Consider the following 18,879-nt stretch of genomic DNA (forward strand, 5'->3'; position numbering starts at 1 on the left):
TGATTACAGGCTGGTTGTTTTGCAGACTGTCCCTCAGTGTGGGTTTGTGTCCTTATGATTCCACAGGGGTTCTGTATCTTTGGCAGAAAGATCACAGAAGTGACATGTTCTCAGGAAAACATACTCAAGTACCAGTGGGTTGATGGCCTAAGCAGAGATTCTTCTGTCTCATTTTCAGGTGGAATTTAGGCAAAACGTATAACATCGTTTTAGGATCTGGACAGGTCGTGTTGGGAATGGATATGGGTCTGAGAGAGATGTGTGTTGGAGAGAAGCGAACTGTGATCATTCCGCCCCACCTGGGCTACGGCGAGGCTGGCGTGGGTGAGTCTGTAACAGTAGTAAAAGGCGTCTGGGACATGGTCATTGTTTGTATTTTGTGCTTTTTGAGGTTCTAACACAATATGCTTCTTCCATTTAAAATCCCAACCCAGAAAATCTGTGGTTTTTATTCAAATCTTTAGTATTTTTGTTTCAAAACCCCATGAATTCGGTGTGAGTGCCATGTTAATGGGATTAAGCAGGGGTTTCTGTGAAAAAGAAGAACAAAAAAAAGCAAACAAAAAAACCCCTTGACTTTTCAAACCCACGTGTGGGAAATGTCACCGAAAGGACTTCCCAGGTGAGCTAGGTGCTTCCTTTGGAAACTGTTTCCTGGGACAGTGAAATGCTGAACCTGTAAGCTATCTAAGGAGATTTCCTTGTGGAAAAGATTGGTGTCAAGTTCTGGAAATACTGGTGGTATGTTGCCCTCATAGCTATTATGGTTTGATTCATGATTTTGGCCAAAATGGACCCTCCTCATGGGGGTTGGCAGGAACCCCTTCTTTTTCTGTTCTTGTACTTCTGCTGTCTGGAGATGGAGTAGATGGGAAGTGCTAATTTACAGAAGTGATAGGCACTTTGATTTTTTCAAAATTTTTAAATAATTGGAGAAGATATACTCTATGCTATTTTCCCCAATCTGAGGAAAAAACACTTAAAATAAATGTATCCTGTAAGACCATACTCCCATGACATATAATTACAATATATAATTTAAAATAATGCACATTACATTAATTTATAGTCACATACTTATAAGTTATTTTGGGCCCATACATATATTCTGTTCTAGAATTTGTGTTTACAAATCATATCATGGCTCATGATTTTAAGGCATAATGTATTATTCTTAAAGTTCTGTGGTTAAATTTATTCAAAAGTTCTACCATTGTAGTCTCTGCTAGTTGCTTTTAAACTTTTTTTCACCAAGACACACAGTGAGAATTACATTTTATCTCCCAGTTGGTGTTATGCATAAGCATACAATTTATACCTAGTATATGTATACATATGGGCTTCCCTGGTGGCTCAGTGATAAAGAACGCACCAGCCAATGCAGCAGCTGAGGGTTTGATCCCTGCTCTGGGAAGATCCTCTGGAGAAAGGAATGGCAACACACTCCAGTATTCTTGCCTGGAGAACCCCACAGATAGAAGAGTCTGGTGGGCTACAGTCCATGGGGTCACAGAGAGTTGGACATGACTTAGTGACTGAACAACAATAGTATGTATGGATTTAGTTTTATATTTATATAATTAAAACTAAGTTTCATAAAGTGGTATCTATCCTTTCTATGTATAATGTACTCTGATTTTATTCTATCCCTTAATTTAAAAAACATTGGTCACCATTCTTTAAATTGATTTGAGACTCACTGCCTACAGTTTGGAAAAACCACTTGCTGAGGCTGAACTTTTTTGCTGTCACAAGAGATGCCTCTGTCACAAGAGATGCCTCCATCCATGAGGCTGCTGGAGCCTGGGTGTTGGGGCGGGGGGCAGAGGGGCGTGCTCGCTGCCTTGTCGTTAACGCCACCTCCACCGCTGTCCTGTGGCAGATGGAGAAGTGCCCGGCAGTGCGGTGCTGGTGTTTGACATCGAACTGCTGGAGCTCGTGGCTGGCCTGCCAGAGGGGTACATGTTCGTCTGGAACGGCGAGGTGTCAGCCAACCTCTTTGAAGAGATCGACAAGGATGGTGATGGAGAAGTCCTCCTGGAAGAGGTAATTGACCTTGTTGAATAGAAGTGGGGCCCAAGGAGCTCAGGGAAAGTCCCTGGGCTGGGGCACCCATCCTGAATGTGAACCCACTCAGAGTGAGGATGCTGCTGCTTGCTGCTTGTGATCTCTGTAAATGCACGCTCGTGTATCAGGTGCTTGCACACACACACTGAGTCCTCTAAGTCGAAGCTCACAGTTCCTCTTTGAAGAAACTGAGGCCCTGAGAAGTTCAGGGCTTGACTCCACGGCTCACAGATCTGGACTCAGTTCTTCGTTCCTGGCTGCTCACTGCGGCCTGCATGGTGCTAAGTGTTTTTCACATATATTATCTTGCTTGGCGCTCATGACAGCCATGTAATCACCCCTATTTTTCAGAAGAAAATAGCTGTGCACAGAGAAGGTAAATGGCTTGCCCAAGTTGGTACAGCCATCCGGTGGTTTGTAGATGTCTTGATCATCTAGATCCTATCTTGTTTATCCTGTATGAGACCCCTCTTTGTGGAGCTGGGCAAGAGAGTCTTTGTCTTGTCGCTGCTCCGGGGAGCTTCAGGCCTCTGCCTGTTCCCATCTCCTAGTTCAAGGACATGGCTCCAGCCTTCTCCCCTTCTCTCTTCTATCATCCACATTTCCCCAACTTCTGGACCATTCCCATTAGCTGAATAGCATGCTGCTGTTTTCCCTTATTGATGCATCTTTCCATTTCTTTTTTCTTTTTTTTTTTTTGCTTTCTTTACAGCAGAAGCCTCAAGACTTGTCTGTCCGTCCTGCCTCCAATTCCTCTCCTCCTAATCTCTTTTACACCAGTCCTGTTGGGTTTTTATCCTCCATACCACTGAACTTGGTTTCTTGCTCAGGCACTGAACCCAATGGTCAGTTCTCAAGCCTACTTTAGCACAGCTGTTTCCTTTTTGAGATGCCTTCTTTTCCTGGCTTCTGCCTCACAGTTTCTCCAGGTTCCTTCTGCCTCACTAGTAGCTGCTTCTCCCAGGGCTTTTCAGAGTGGAGGCCCCAGGCTAAGTCCTGAACTTTGCTCTCCTTCCCCTTGATGTCATCCCTTGGTGACCTCCCATCCTAAGGCTTTATCGTCTTCATCCTGATGGCTTCCAGATTGGCAGCTCCAGGCCTGTTTTCTATCCTCTTCACACTAAGGTATCAGCTGCCCATTTGACATGGTCATTCACTGAACCCCCAATATCCCCCCAAACTTGCTTCACCCGAAGCCTTTCCCATTTCATTCGATGACAGCACTTCCCTTCCAGTTGCTCAGGTAAGAGCACCCAGTCATCTCTCCTCTCTTCCTCTCACAGGCTAGATTAAATCCATCAGGAAATTATTCTAGCTCTTCCTTGAAAACATACCCAGAACCTGACCACTTCTCACCACCTCTGCTCCATAGCACCTCAGTCCAGTGTCCATCACCTCCTGCTTGGACCTCTGCAGAGGTTTTCCTGCTCACACCCTTGCCCCTCACAGCGGTCCTTCTAAAACGTGAGTTGGAGCAGGGCCTGCTTCATCTCAGAACTCTGCAGAAGCCTCCTGTCAGGCAGCATTCCGCAGGCCCCAAAGCCTTGTAGTTGTCCAGCCTGGAGATGGCAGAAAGAGCCTGGAGATGGTGACAGAGACATCACCAACTTATTGAACAGGGAATCTTCCATGTCTGCAGCAAAGGTCCTGGAGTGACACCCCACGGTGTATGGCAGATAGGACACAGCAGGAACCTTTACTACCTGGGGGAGGAGGAGGCTACCATTAATAGGGGAATTAGTTCATGCAGTTAGCAAGGAAACCAGCAGCTAGGACAGGACCCTCACAGGCCCTCAGGTTAGGACCATCATGAGGGCAGATATTTCCCTTTAATAAACTAGCAGGTGGAGCTGTTCTGGCATAAAGAGGACAGCAATCACCAGCGGGGGCAGGGTTTCTTGTGAGTAGGGTGTAGGTGAAGCAAGGGCTGGCGGAGCAGTAAGAGAACAGCTGTGTTGGTTGGCCTGACCATACATCCCTTTATTTTCAAAGTCTCTGCGGTGGCCCACGAGGGCCCCACAAGGGCCCCTCTACCGCCTGCTCGCTGCCCCCTCCCCTCCATCAACTCTTCCTTTGCTGTGCTGTAAACACACTGGGCGTGTTTCCACCTGGGGCCTTTGCACCGGCTGTTCTCTGCTCAGCGGACATTCCCCCTAGGTAACTGTCGGGCTTGTTCCCTCACTTCCTTTAAGCCTCCATACATTCTTCTCTTTAGCACTGTGCTTTTACCCTGACCACCAAATTGATACTTAAACCAGCTCCCCTGGCTGGACTCTTGATCTTCCTGACTTGGCTCCACTCTTTTGTTTCTCTGGAGCGTCTTACTTTCTAACTTAATATGTAGTTTACTTACCTTTTAAATGTTCCTTTTTAGTGTTTGCATAGTATTCTAAATGTTTTTTTTTTTTTTTTTAATGTTCCTTTTTAATAGTGCATCTTTTCCACTAATGTATGCTAGAATTACAAGAGCAGGATGTTTTGTTTGTTTATTGATGTATCTTTAGGCTCTAGGATGCTGCTCAGCATACAGTAAACAGTAAGTTTTTATTGTATGAATGAATGAATTTTCAGAGGCAAGGATGGTTAGGGGATCAGCTGTAGGTGGAAAACTAAGTGTTGATTTAGGGAAACAGGATAGTTCAGTGACTGCTAGGTACTGGCTGCCTGGAACCTAAGCACTCCTATAGTCATTTTGTCATAGGTTTTTAACCTGCATCCAGAGGTTAAAAGCCATCCCCAGTGGCCCAGAGATAAAGAATCTGCTTGCAGTGCAGGTGATGCAGGAGATATGGACGGGTTCTACCTCTGGGTCAGGAAGATTCCCTGGAGGAGGGCATGGCAACCCACACTCCAATATTCTTGCCTAGAGAATCCCATGGACAGAGGAGCCTGGTGGGCTACGGTCCATGGGGTTGCAGAGTTGGACACGACAGAAGCGACTGAGCATGCGTGCTAGAGGGAAAAAATCTAGATCGTATAGCTCAGAAGATTTTGTCTGTTTTGCTGGCTCAGACTCAAATTCCAAGCCCATTGTCCCAGGACCGCCCTGTTCAGGCTCCACCTTGGTGTGTGGCTGCCCTGTCTCATGGTCTGTACTGCCCCCTTCTTTCCAGTTCTCGGAGTACATTCATGCCCAGGTGGCATCTGGAAAAGGGAAACTCGCTCCTGGATTTGATGCTGAGATGATCGTGAAGAATATGTTCACCAACCAGGACCGAAATGGAGATGGGAAGGTCACAGCTGAGGAATTTAAACTCAAAGACCAGGAGACGAAACATGATGAACTCTAAACCTGACACGAGCCACTTGTGTGATACCAAGCCCCCTGTTGTGGCAGAATGTGCACTGAGGGTGCAAGGATCTCTCAGAAAGGAAATGGTCAGCAGGTAGTAGATGGGTCACATGGCACCTGGGACATAACATCGGGGTGGGCTGATATACATGGTGAGAATTTTAGGCTGATGCCAGTGATACTAAATAAAATCAGTGTGGGGGCCTTAGCATGGGTGGTGTAGAATATTGAAAATGTTGCATTGTCAGCTATTGTTTTGTGAGTCTTCTGGGTAGGTGGTTTTGTTGTTAAAGGAAAATAGCATCATATAGAAGTTGTAATCATCTTGGAGGGAACAGAAGAAAATGTGTCTGGGATCTCTAAAGAGGGTTAAAAATGTTTTTAACTTGCTGGTGTTTTCAAAGTGTTCTCCAGGTGGCTAGAAAACAGAGGGCAGGCCCCAGCAGTATTCCCAGACAGCCCCAGGAAACTTCTTAGCAGCCTGTACAAGATGTGGTAATGCCCAGCCTCCACCATGCCTACACACACACACACACACACACACACACACACACACACACACACACACACAAACTTCTTAGCAGCCTGTACAAGATGTGGTAATGCCCAGCCTCCACCATGCCTACACACACACACACACACACGAAACTTCTTAGCAGCCTGTACAAGATATGGTAATGCCCAGCCTCCACCATGCCTACACACACACACACACACACACGAAACTTCTTAGCAGCCTGTACAAGATATGGTAATGCCCAGCCTCCACCATGCCTACACACACACACACACACACACACACACACACACCTGGTAATGCCCAGTCTCCCATCATGCCTACACATATACACACACTTTTCTGGTTAATCATATCCCACCTTGTTGTGGTCCTTCTATTGGCCAGGTAACTTGGAGGTTAAAAAGAAAATCAGTAGACCAAACATAAGGCATGTTGTCTCATGAGTAGAGAATTTGATTCTGCATTTGTCATGTAAGATTGTCTGCTTTACTCTTTCTTATTCCCATCACTCTAACCCATAGCACCCTCTCTTCCCGCCCTGAATCCTTTGATCAGATAGATACAAGTAGGGCTGATGGCTCGGCCACACTCGAGTTATCTCACTGTAGTCAAGACAGAAATGTCATCCCAACAGGTGAGCATAAACAAAGTGATGTATTTCTGTCACCCCTGTGTCCTGGAGAGGGAAGTGCCCTAAGGCCTGGGGGCCTCTCTCTGCGTAGGACACTGTGCCTGCTGACCTGTCCTCATGTTATGCAGTGACCACCTTGCTGCCTATGTCCTCTGTCCCCTCGTGGTGGTGGCACTCACCCTGAAGTAACTAATGATTTTCCTTTTGAAGTGACTTTGTGTGCCTAATTTAAACTATTTTGTACTGATGTAGCCCTGAAATAGTTCCTGAAAATGCTGTGCACTCATTCAGTGGAACAAATGTTGGAAAATGAATTTTTCATATATAAAATATTGAATTATCAGGTTTTGTGTTTTATTTGAAGGCTCATTTTCCCCCATGAGAATATGCCACACCCTCAGAATCCCCTTGGTTAAAAACTCAGCAGGACTGAGTTGAAAGAAGTGGAAGATCGCTGTACAGTAGAAAGTGGGTGTATCTGTCAGGGTCTAGGCTGGAAACATACACTGAAGTGGGACTTCTGAAGAGAAGTGAATGAAAGGACTCTCTACACGAGTGTGGTGGGGCTGGGGCAGGGTGGTGCAGTAAGCATGCTGAGGTACCCATGACCACCATTGGGTGTCAACAGTAGGAAGCTGTTCTAACGCTGGGACTGAAGGGTCAGGGGGAGCCTTGGCGGGGCTGCCTGGTAGGAGTGGGTGGAGGGACACAGCCACCCCCAGAACTGTGGCTGGCAGCAAGCAGAGTGGTGAGAGAGGAAACACTCATTTTCTCTGTCCTGCTCCCATCAGCTGAAGCCAATTTGAAGCCAGAGTGCAAGGGTCTCAGGGGCTGGTGTTCTCAGAGATCAGTGTTTTGGAGTGCAGGGGAAGGTGTAGAATGGGTTAAGGGTTGGGGTTGGAGTGGAAAAATAACTGGTTTATTTAAAGAGAAAAACTACATAGTTTTTAAAGAGCAAATGTTCTGCTTTACTCTTTTTTAAAAAAATATTTGGCTGCATCAGGTCTTAGTGGCAGCCTGTGGCCTCTCTAGTTACGGCACACAATTCAGTTGCTCTGTGGCATGTGGGATCTTAGTTCCCCGGCTAGGGATCAAACCTGCGTCCCCTGCATTGCACGGTAGACTTGCAACTACTGGACCACCAGGGAAGTCCCGGTTTACTCTTTGCAGAAGCAACTTCAGAGATTCTGTATGCTTCTGGGAGGGGAAGGAGGTGCCCATGGCCTTCCCGGCTGCCGCTGCCATTATCACTAATGTTCTGTAACCCTATTCTGTGGAGCAGACAGTCACGCAGCTTTTTCATTTAGCAGAATTCCTTGAATGCACTAGATAGGTTAATGATCTGTTGAACTGAATTGCCCTTTGGAATGCATTTGGTTTGTGACGTCTTTATACTCACATATGTTCATGGAGATGAGTATCTTGTGCTTCTTCTCCACCCTAGATCTCTAGCTGGTCCTGTTTGAATTTCTTCACTGGCTATTTTCTACAGTGGCAGGTTGGCTGAATAAAAAATAAGTTTCTCTGGGGAAGTTAAGGACTGTGAGCCTTAGAGCTTCAAGAATGGAAGGAAACTTTAGCTGGTATTTGTTTTTGTATTTAAGCTGCCTGCCTGACTGCTGACCTGAAACACTGGTCTTTTCTGGCCTTTAGATTCAGACTGAAATGCTGGCTCTTCTTGGGTCTTTGTCTTATTGGCTTTTGCTTTTTAGCTTTATTGAGGTGTAATTTAAAAAACTGTTTAAAACATTTCAAGGGTGTGTGATGATTTGACATAAATATACATTGTGAAAGGATTCCCATCAACTTAAATTAACATGTACATCACATTTTTTTTTAAGAGAACATTTAACTTCTACTGTTACCAAATTTCAACTATATGATAGTGCTATCAACTGTAGTCACCATGATATACATTGGATTCACAGACCTTATTTATCGTACAGATGAAAGTTTGTATCCTTTTATTTCCCCCACCCCCTAGGCCCTGGTAATCACCTTTTTTTCCCCTCTGGCTTCAACTTTTTTTTTTTTTTTTTTTGTATCTACATATATAAATGATACCATGCAGTATTTAGCTTTCTAAATCTAGCTTATTGAGTGCCGCCTGGCACTTCCATTCTTTCCGTTGCTAAGGGAACATATGTCATTTTGTCAGGGAAGCTGGCCTGACTGCAAAATTATATGTAAGCACTTTAATACCAGGTTTCTAGGAACAGAGTGGCTTTCTTTGAAGCCTTCTTCCCTTGGATCTCTTGGAGATCTGAAGTCTTTTTATAAAATAAGACTACTACTTGCAATTATTTACTCCTATTTGTGGATATTATTAAAATAGTGTTTGATAGTGTGTGGTCACCCTTAGTGTTGGAATTTCAGTAGTTTGGGGAGTTCCTTGCAGCTTATAGTGGCCCTACTTAAATATCATTTAAATGCAGACAAGATTTATACTACTCAAATTTTCTTCTCGAGCTCTAGTCCCCTTACGGTATCCTCTGTACATTTCACAGGCATCCCAAACTCAGTGGGCCCAAAACAGAGTGTGTGCTCCCACGCCCTTCCCAGCACCTTCCATCCAAGCCTGAGCTCCTCCCTCATTCTCTTGGACCCATTTGCTCAAACCAGACACTTGGGAGCACCCTATTCTCTCACCCTACACATTTAATCCCACAGCAAGTCTCGACATGTCTAAACTGGCAGTGGCCCGAAGAGGCCGTAGAGACTGTTCTCATGGCTTTTATTTTAAAGGGAGGTGACTGACTGAGCAGTGACGAGAAAGCAGGTCAGCACGTTAGTATTCTTTACACTTACACCACACATTGTGCTTGTGTGTGGACGCACATTATAAACTCCTTTGGAAAATAGCCAATATGGCAAGCTCTAATAGCAAACACAGGAGTAAAGAGCTATCATTTGATAAGGGAGTCCCAATTTTTTCTGTGTGGAAAAGTCCTCCAGGTAATTGACACCCCATCCTGCCTCCATGCCACGGGCTTCCCAGGTGGCGCTAATGGTAAAGAACCTGCCTGCCAATGCAGGAGACACAAGAGACTGGGATTAGATCCCTGGGCGGGGAAGATCCCCTGGAGGAGGGCATGGTAACCCACTCCAGTATTCTTGCCTGGAGAATCTCATGGACAAAGGAGCCTGGTGGGCTACGGTCCATGGAGTCACAGAGTAGGACAAGATTGAAGAGACTTAGCATGCACGCACATGCCGTGCTATCTGCTTTAAAGCAAGAAGCTTGGTTTTGAGTTCCATTCTGGAAATACCTAAGTGGGGACAGTCTACTTTCTGCCACTGTGTGCTTTGTTTATTATAAAAAACAGAGAAGCAGTGATGGAGAGTACAGATGGGATGCAGGAAAAAGGTTTGCATCACAAGACCTTGCCTCTCTACCACATATGACTGCACTAGACATTACTGCCCATACTGGATATCAGAACTAGCTGGACATGCTTTGTCTGTATCATGGCTCAGATGCTAAGAACACCAACTAGTTCCTCACAGACTGCAGTTCAAGGGCTAGAGTCAGGATCAAATTTATCACAATGGCAAGACTTAGCCTTGTGTAAACCAATTATAGGGCCGCCAAAATTTGGAATGGGAAGTCAGGCTGCAGAGAGGCATACTGGTTCCTAATGCTGAAGTACTCTATTTTAGTCACCATGAGACCCAGCAACATTTTGTCTTCTGCCTATGGCTGTTTCTGAAACGCTTAGATGTACAATAAAGTACCTCTTTTACTAATATTTTCACAGGAGGAAAACAATTTTCCCAGGCCCTACTATTTTCTGAAGGGCAAATTAAATTTTCTCTGGAAAAATCTTTTTTATTCCTATAGTGTATAAATCTGAAAATAACCTAAGTAGGCACTATGACAAAGACATTGGGATTCATACATCACACATACATGCAAGAAAATCATGGCAGGCTTTGCGAATGAATAATAATAGTCTTGCCAGAATTACAAAGGCTTTTCATTTCATGTTTATCATCAGTGCTTTGATACAGAACATTCTGTAATGATTAGTGACATGTTGATACCAATGGATATTTTTCAAACATCAAGTGCCAATATTTTTTGGTAAATACTGATTTTCACCAAACAAAAGAACTAAATGTAAGTTTTAGGAGATGATTAATACCATCAGCGTAATTCACCCAAATTATAAAAATGACAACACTTAAAATCATGCACATTATTTCATCATTTCATAAAACTTTTAAATCTTCTATAAACTTTCCCAATGTAAAAAGATTCCTTGAAAATGTCATAATAACATTAAGCTACAAAAGTCACTCTCGAAATGTAGGGGGTTATTTTTCCAATTTTAGCTCTAAGAATTTTTAAAAATTTGTTAAAAAATATATAGTGAGGAGTGTGTTGAGGTGGAGAAATAGGAACTTCCAGTTGATGGATTCAACAAATCTGAAAATACTTGAGTAATACAGAGGAAAAACTTCAAGAGCAAGAATATATTATAAATAAAAAAAGTCTTTTAGCCAGATGAACAGATGAGCAGCTCTTTCATCAATTGCACCCATAGGTGAGAGGTCTTCTTGAAGAATGGCTGTTTATAGAATCTTCTGTAAGATAGAATTGGCTACATCCAGTGACTCATCTTTTACTAGAACAATATCATAAGAGTCCATGTACTTTTCTAAAAGCTCATCCACCTAATCAATAATAAAAAAAAAAAATCACAAAAATTAATATGCAGGGAGGAGAAGTAAATAATCTCAGTATAAATCTCACTATTACATCAAATCTTTTGGGTAAAATGTAGTAACTTGTTTTCGTAAAAGCTTTGATATGAAGAAATACTTAAAAAATTTTTTAAATTCATTGACACAGAAAGTTTCCATATAGTGGTTTTTCTTCCAAAAGGATTTCTCTCTAGCCCAATAGTTCTCAACTAGGGAGAGAGTGCCCAAGGAATATTTGGCAATATCTAGAGACATTTTTGATTCTTCTGATTAGGGAATGATACCAGCTTCCAGTGGGGAAAGGCCAAAGATGCCTCACTGAGAAGGTATACTCTCCCTCCCCACCAAAACCTACAGCATGCATATGTGCATGGCAAGTCCTTTAATCATCATCAAAGTGAAAGGATAAAGAGCAACTGACATGTCTTTAAAATAACTACTTTCTCAGGTACCTGTGGTAACAATTTTCTACAAGTTTCATCCTATTTTTTTTTTCTTAAAATTAAACGACAGATCTGTATACTTACTCTATCATTTAGATACCCAATTTTCAGGATGTGTTCCACATTGGCTACTCCATCTGCCATTTTTAAGTCCCCTTGGGAATCTCCCAGGAGAATTATGTTGCTATTGTTTTTCAGTTGATTGAAATATTCTGTATTCTTCAAGGAACCATCATGTTTGTTAAACACATGAATTAATTCTCCTTTAAATCCTTTGAGCAGCCCCTGTTTAAAATATAAATCCTTTGAAAGAATAGGTTCTACAAGTTCTACTTTTTGTATTTTCACATTCATATAGGTAAGAAGGGCTCTGAGAAGTTAATGACTTTCTAGGGACCACTTTAAATGTTAAACACAAATGTGCCGAAAACCCAGTTTTTACTTTTCATTTGTTTCCTACCCAAACGGTTTCATTATAGGTTTATCATAATATATTGTCTTTCTTAGAACTCATTCAATAACATCACTTCTAATTCACTTATCTATAGATACTTAAATGTTCAGAATTGCTGCATTAAATTTAAAGAAGTTTTACTACTTATTAGATTGCAGCTTCAGGAACAAAGTTTAAAAAGGGTATATTACTTTTAAAACATGGACACAGACATACCCATGGAGAGATAAGTCCCATAGAAGGCCCACCAACTTGGCCTAATTTAACGAATATATAATACACTAAAGAGTAAATTAAAATGTATTTATATGATTAAAATATTTTCTGATATTAAAATTATGAAGAATGATTTGATATTCTTACATTGTCATCAAAATCCATGAAGTTGGACACTACTTTGACATTTGGGTAATATACACCAGCTTGACGGATAACCTCCTCCAGCACATCACCGATACCAGCCGAAAATATGAACACAGGAATACCGTATTGTTGCAGCTTATCAAAGAAATTCTCATATCCTTCCCTGTAAGATGGAGGTGAGAATTGAGTGTTAAAGAGCAAGATATATCTCCTTTTCACCTAGATGTTAAAAAAGTGAAATAGTTCTACTTGGTTCTATGGCTTATTTATATTCTCATTTCAAAATACTACCCAAGAGGGCTGTTATTGATGTCTATGATGATACTAATACAAGTTTTTCAGTCTGGTTAACTTTTATCATACTTTCAATAAATTCTAAGTACATATTAGATGATTTTAGACTTACTTGGAATATGGACATAAATCTACAGTTCACTATGTATACCATTTAACAGCAAGTAGATGAACCACACCTTGAAAAACCCACAAACGGTGAGCTAGAAGACCTCCTGCTTGTCATCTTGTTCATCTATTCCCTATTATAGGAAAAGCAGAGTGGCAGGAACTCAGCTGTATTCTCTTTACATCTGGCATCTCTCTTACCTAAGATCTGGCAGCTACAGGTAATGTCTTGATCCTAAAATCAAAACTCATTTCACTCTTAATGGACTATAGATTAAGTTGCCTACAAAGGAATACTTACTAGCTGTCCTCACACTCTTTCTGACAATTTAATGCTTTCCTCCTTGGAAGCAGATCACCTTAAAATGTAGCATCATCAAAAAAAGAAAAATACAGCATCATCATATTTGCCTATTGAGTTGAAACATTTAAGAGGTGGTAAAGAGTACTGAAATTAGCTTAAAAATATTTATATAATTCATGATTACAAATGTTTTTATTATCTGCTAAAACATATTTACACTTCCTGAAAATAGTAGTTTTCAAGGGAGTTTGAGAATTCAGAAAATAGATCATGTAACAGAAACAATTATAAGCTTAAAATCCTTTTCAAGTTGATTTATAAACTTTCCTTTCATAATCATGTCTTTCAAAAGTATTTTGCGAAAATATTTCAAAATGGTCTTGGTTTCATAAATTTTTAAGTTAGTCTTTAAATTATCTGTTATTCTAAATTCCTTATCTCACCAAGTGGCATATTTTGGATATGTTTTTATATATAACATTTTGTTATAGATTATCTTAATTAAAAAACACACGTGAATAAATATATGACAATAGTTCAAGTCTGTAGATAATTAACAACAAAACATCTGAGAAACTTACTTGAGCATAATGTCAGATTCTTCCACAATTTCTTTAAGTTTGGCTTTCGGTAAAGCCTGTTCAACAAGCAAGCTATGTGATTTAGTATACCTGGAAATTATAAAGAGAATGTCAAATTATCAAAGAAAAGGAGAATATCAATTAAGGCAAATTAAGACTATTATTGGATCATCGAAAAAGCAAGAGAGTTCCAGAAAAACATCTATTTCTGCTTTATTGACTATGCCAAAGCCTTTGACTGTGGATCACAATAAACTGGAAAATTCTGAAAGAGACGGGAATACCAGACCACCTGACCTGCCCTTTGAGAAACCTATATACAGGGTCAGGAAGGAACAGTTAGAACTGGACATGGAACAACAGACTGGTTCCAAATAGGAAAAGGAGAATGTCAAGGCTGTATATTGTCACCTTGCTTATTTAACTTATATGCAGAGTACATAATGAGAAATACTGGGCTGGAAGAAGCACAAGCTGGAATCAAGACTGCCAGGAGAAATATCAATAACCACAGATATGCAGATGATACCACCCTTATGGCAGAAAGTGAAGAACTAAAGAGCCTCTTGATCAAAGTGAAAGAGGAGAGTGAAAAAGTTGGCTTAAAGCTCAACATTCAGAAAACTAAGATCATGGCATCTGGTCCCATCACTTCATGGCAAATAGATGAGGAAACAGTGGAAACAGTGGCTGACTTTATTTTTGGGGGCTCCAAAATCACTGCAGATGGTGATTGCAGCCATGAAATTAAAAGACGCTTACTCCTTGGAAGGAAAGTTATGACCAACCTAGACAGCATATTAAAAAGCAGAGACATTACTTTGTCAACAAAGGTCCGTCTAGTCAAGGCTATGGTTTTTCCAGTGGTCATGTAGGCATGTGTGAGTTGGACTATAAGGAAAGCTGAGCACCAAAGAATTGATGCTTTGGAACTATGGTGTTGGAGAAGACTCTTGAGAGTCCCTTGGACTGCAAGGAGATCCAACCAGTCCTTCCTAAAGGAAATCAGTCCTGGGTGTTCATTGGAAGGACTGATGCTGAAGCTGAAACTCCAGTACTTTGGCCACCTGATTCGAAGAGTTGACTCATTTGAAAAGACCCTGATGCTGGGAAGGGTTGAGGGCAGGAGAAGGGGACAACAGAGGATAAGATGGTTGGATGGCATCTCTGACTCAATGGACAAGAGTTTGGGTAAACTCCGGGAGTTGCTGATGGACAGGGAGGCCTGGCGTGCTGCAGTTCATGGGGTTGCAAAGAGTCAGACATGACTGAGTGACTGAACTGAACTGAAGACTACTAACTTTATTAAAAATGTTCTTCTGCATGAGAAAAAAAGTACGTCATTCATTGTAATTTTAAATTTAAATTTTAGAGATTTAAGTTCATCACTAATGAATGTATACCCCATGTGGCTCAAAATGTAATATGCATGTTCTTATCATATTTCCCAGTTCTCAAACTCTGGCTTAGTTTTAATATGTTAATTAGATAATGAAAGGATACTAGTTGTAAATCTTTCTTTAGTCTACAGAGAAGAACTGAATTGAAGCTAGGGAGGCATAATCACTTCTCTGATGGCAGTAAGAATGAACAGCAAAGCCATTTTTTCCCACCTGTTTGTGATCTAAATTTTCATGAGTAGCCTAAATTGCCTAGTGAGAAAGAGAAAATTCTTGCTATGGAAAGTTTTATATATAGGTGCTCTGTAATTACATAAAACCACCTATAATCACAGCATCTCAGTATAATAAACCTTCAGAACCTCTCTAGCTGATATCTAAAAATCCAGCTATAATATTCCTAGGTGACCCTCTTCTCTGCATCAGCTCCCATCTTTTTAGTGAGCTCGTTCTCCCAATGGTATAAGCTTATACCATTGCTAGAAAAGTCTAATTGCTGAACAGTCCTTTCTTTCATCATGTTGAAATAAGTTGGTATAAGCCTTCCAAGTCTAGATTCAGTTCTTTTTGTGCACAGGCAAGTAAAGTAAATAATCTCTTTTCAGTGCTTCATACCATAGATACTGATTAAGTGTGCAAGGTTAGGTAATGGGATTATGAAGACCAGTAACATCATTCCTGTTCTCTTAAAACTCCAAAACCATAAGTTGTTGCCTCTCAAATCAAAGCATCATCTCTATTCCTTGAAATCTTCCTCAAATGGGATGGCTTTAATTCCTCTGATTATCTTAGTGGACTCCTATGACACAGACTAAGTTTGTCAACATTTCTTTTAATAGCATTCTCTCCGGACTGAACACAATGCTTTCGCTGTGATTTGCTTGGAATGCTGCAATTTCAATTAATACGACCAACATCAGAGGTACACTTCTCAGTAACTATGACACCTGCTGGCTCCAACTGAGTTCAGAGTTAACTTAAACCCTAATTCTTTTTCTTTGCATATTCAGCCACATACACTTAAAAAAAAATGTTTTTAATTTAAGGCTTGAGGGTATGATTTTAAATTTATTCCCACTGATCTTCATCTTAACAAAACAAATTCTAGATTGCTGCAGTGATTAGAGAATCAGAGTTCATGCTGTCATATTTAATCACTGCTCTAACGCACTGGCTAATTTATGAATCTATTTATGTACAGTACAGAGGAAAAATAAACCATTAGTTGTAACTGTAATGTTATTTTATATTTTTAACCCTCCCATCACCCAATGCACACTTACCATTCTACTATATAGGGGTACTTCTCTTCTATAGTAAGAACAGGATCAACTTCAATAGCATAGTATTTTTCCTTTAGTTGTAGTAACTAGAAATAAGTGAATAATTTAATCATTAAGATTACAGAGTTGTCATTAAGCTGCTCAGTCTAAGAGAAAACAAAATAATGTAAACAAGTCTTTTCCTCACACGGCTTTATATGGTGAAGATCATGCCTAGCCAATGCATATATCCATTGAAGTGATCTCTGTTGATCTTAGTTTATATGTAACTAAATATATCTACAAGAAGTTACCTTTCTTTTTTTAAGTACTTTCAGGTCAGTAATTCAGTGAAACCAATAATCAAATTATCACTACAAAAAAATCTTTTGTTCTCCTATGAAGGTATTAAATTTGATTCATATTTGGAGTCTTTTTTGTTAAAATAGACATAGGTAGATACCTACTCAAGTAAAACAGAGAACTGAGGCAGTTTCCTATCAATTTAAGGGAACAAAATACATAAAACCACAGTACTTTTTTCTGTTTTTGTTTGCAAGGCTTGTGGATCTTAGTTCCCCAACCAGGGACTAAACCTGTGACCCTTCCATTGGAAGCACAGAATCCTAATCATTGGACCACCAGGGAATGTCCATCACAATATTTTTGTTTTAATTCCCCAGTTAATGTAAGGACATGAGACTATTTTGGTAATCAATTCAAAAGTTTCTCATGAAAGTTTTATTATTAAAAAGTCATTATTAACTTTTTTTGTTAAAATAAGTTGGGAGTACATAATCCATACAATAAGCCTAAGATCTATTGAGTGTTTATTCTGTGCCAGATATGGCTATAAGAACTTTTGCATCTATTCTTGTTTGTGTGAATGAACCTGAAAAAATTCTCAGCAAAAAGGGTAATGATGTCTTTGAGTAACCATGGATTATAGTTAGTCTTTACCTTTTCTCGACATTCATCTGTGATTAGCTTACAGTTGTCAATGACATCTAAAGAAAGAAAGCAAACTAGGCATTAAAAAAATACTCTGAACTATATGCAATATCCAGGGATAAACCACAATGGAAAATAATACTAAAAAGAATATATACATGTGTATAACTGAGTACTTTGCTGTGGAGAAGAAATTAACATAACACTGTAAATCAACTGTACTTTAATTAAATGATAAAAAAAGAAAAGAAATACTCTGATTGATGCTACCAGTAATATAAATAACTTACTATGGTTAACTTAAATGCCAGGTCAAGAAGCATGATCATTACAACTTCTGGTCTTAAGTGTTATAATCCACATGGCATTCCTAGAAAATCTAATGATCTTAAAATCTAAACCTTAGATCTGAAGCTTTTTCCCAACATTTGGGATTACTAAATTAGAAATTTTCCAGAGAAAAGTTATTGGGCCAAAGGGTGTAATTTTTAGTGGTTTTTAAAATAAATTTATCAATGATTTCTCAAATTACACATGTCCCAACAGTAAAGAGAGGGCTAATATCCCTGGTTGTCAGGTTGAGGAGTATTATTTTAAAAATTCACTGCCAAGTTTGGAAAACAAAAAAGGTGTATTATTCCAGCAACACATTTTAAGTTGCTATTTATTTAGTAACTCACTCTTTTACTTATCAATGACACAAAAATTTAGTAATATTCCTAGAAAACACAAAGTATTTGATAAATATATTTCTTTAGGCTACTTCAAAGTTTAAATTCATTTAAATATTTTCTGAATCAATAGACAACACATTTGGAGAGAAAATTTCAGAAGTCTTCATTCTTCTTGCAACCAAAACCATACAGGAAAATAGCCATTTATGTAACATGGGGAAAACAAATCCTCAAAATATAATAAAAAAGAAGCCCTGTCTCACTTTCAATGTCCACAAAGAAGAAAAAAACACAAGCAATCTCATATAACATAGGTTAAAAAAGGAACTTAATGATTATTTTTGTGAATCTATTTATGAATGCCACACTTACTATGACATGATGGGCATCTTTTTCCTTTGTAGGAAAATCGACTCAGTGTCATATCAAAGTCTGTTATTATCTATAAGAAAAGGGGAAAAGGCATTATGAAATCACAGCTACCAAGGCCAGATACTTAATGCACATTTTCTAGAGGAATGAGACTCCTCTAGAGTGTCCTGTCCCAGCCCTCCACTGGAGGTTATTCTGTCTCCACTGAGTTTTCTAAAGTAGTTCATATGTCAAGTCTTGAGAATTTCCTTAACTACAGGGTGAACCTTAAGTACCCCAGCACAGTCACCAAATAAAATCTGACTAATCAGTTTAGGAATTTGAAACTGCAGGTAATATGGTTACTATTTCTGATAGCAATAAAACATTGCACAATTTCAACCTACTTGGTCAATGTACAAAAATGCAGTGGAAATAAACTATGCCATGCTTTTAGTTATTGAAACTGTACATTCT

General features: G+C 40.0%; 2 protein-coding genes across 6 annotated transcripts in view; one reads left to right on the top strand and one right to left on the bottom strand.

Moving 5' to 3' along the window:
• The window catches only part of FKBP9 (FKBP prolyl isomerase 9), a 43,429-nt gene extending 36,576 nt beyond the window's left edge, over nucleotides 1-6,853 (top strand). Inside the window, exons 8-10 of the mRNA XM_020886050.2 lie at nucleotides 179-324; nucleotides 1,883-2,046; nucleotides 5,181-6,853. Of these exons, the coding sequence (XP_020741709.2) occupies nucleotides 179-324; nucleotides 1,883-2,046; nucleotides 5,181-5,357 (487 nt within the window). The 3' untranslated portion in view covers nucleotides 5,358-6,853. The remainder of the gene's footprint in view (nucleotides 1-178; nucleotides 325-1,882; nucleotides 2,047-5,180) is intronic.
• Nucleotides 6,854-10,474: 3,621 nt separating this feature from the next.
• NT5C3A (5'-nucleotidase, cytosolic IIIA) overlaps nucleotides 10,475-18,879 on the bottom strand; it is a 40,082-nt gene continuing 31,677 nt past the window's right edge. For all 5 annotated transcript variants that reach the window (XM_020886051.2, XM_020886053.2, XM_020886054.2 and 2 more), the window contains 7 exons: nucleotides 18,424-18,493; nucleotides 17,387-17,433; nucleotides 16,448-16,533; nucleotides 13,765-13,854; nucleotides 12,478-12,640; nucleotides 11,745-11,945; nucleotides 10,475-11,187 (listed from right to left, as the gene is read on the bottom strand). In XM_020886051.2, coding sequence (XP_020741710.1) covers nucleotides 11,086-11,187; nucleotides 11,745-11,945; nucleotides 12,478-12,640; nucleotides 13,765-13,854; nucleotides 16,448-16,533; nucleotides 17,387-17,433; nucleotides 18,424-18,493 — 759 coding nt within the window. In that variant the 3' untranslated portion in view covers nucleotides 10,475-11,085. The remainder of the gene's footprint in view (nucleotides 11,188-11,744; nucleotides 11,946-12,477; nucleotides 12,641-13,764; nucleotides 13,855-16,447; nucleotides 16,534-17,386; nucleotides 17,434-18,423; nucleotides 18,494-18,879) is intronic.

This window comes from Odocoileus virginianus, chromosome 1 (assembly GCF_023699985.2).
Source record: "Odocoileus virginianus isolate 20LAN1187 ecotype Illinois chromosome 1, Ovbor_1.2, whole genome shotgun sequence".
In the NCBI taxonomy this organism is placed as follows: Eukaryota; Metazoa; Chordata; class Mammalia; order Artiodactyla; family Cervidae; genus Odocoileus; species Odocoileus virginianus.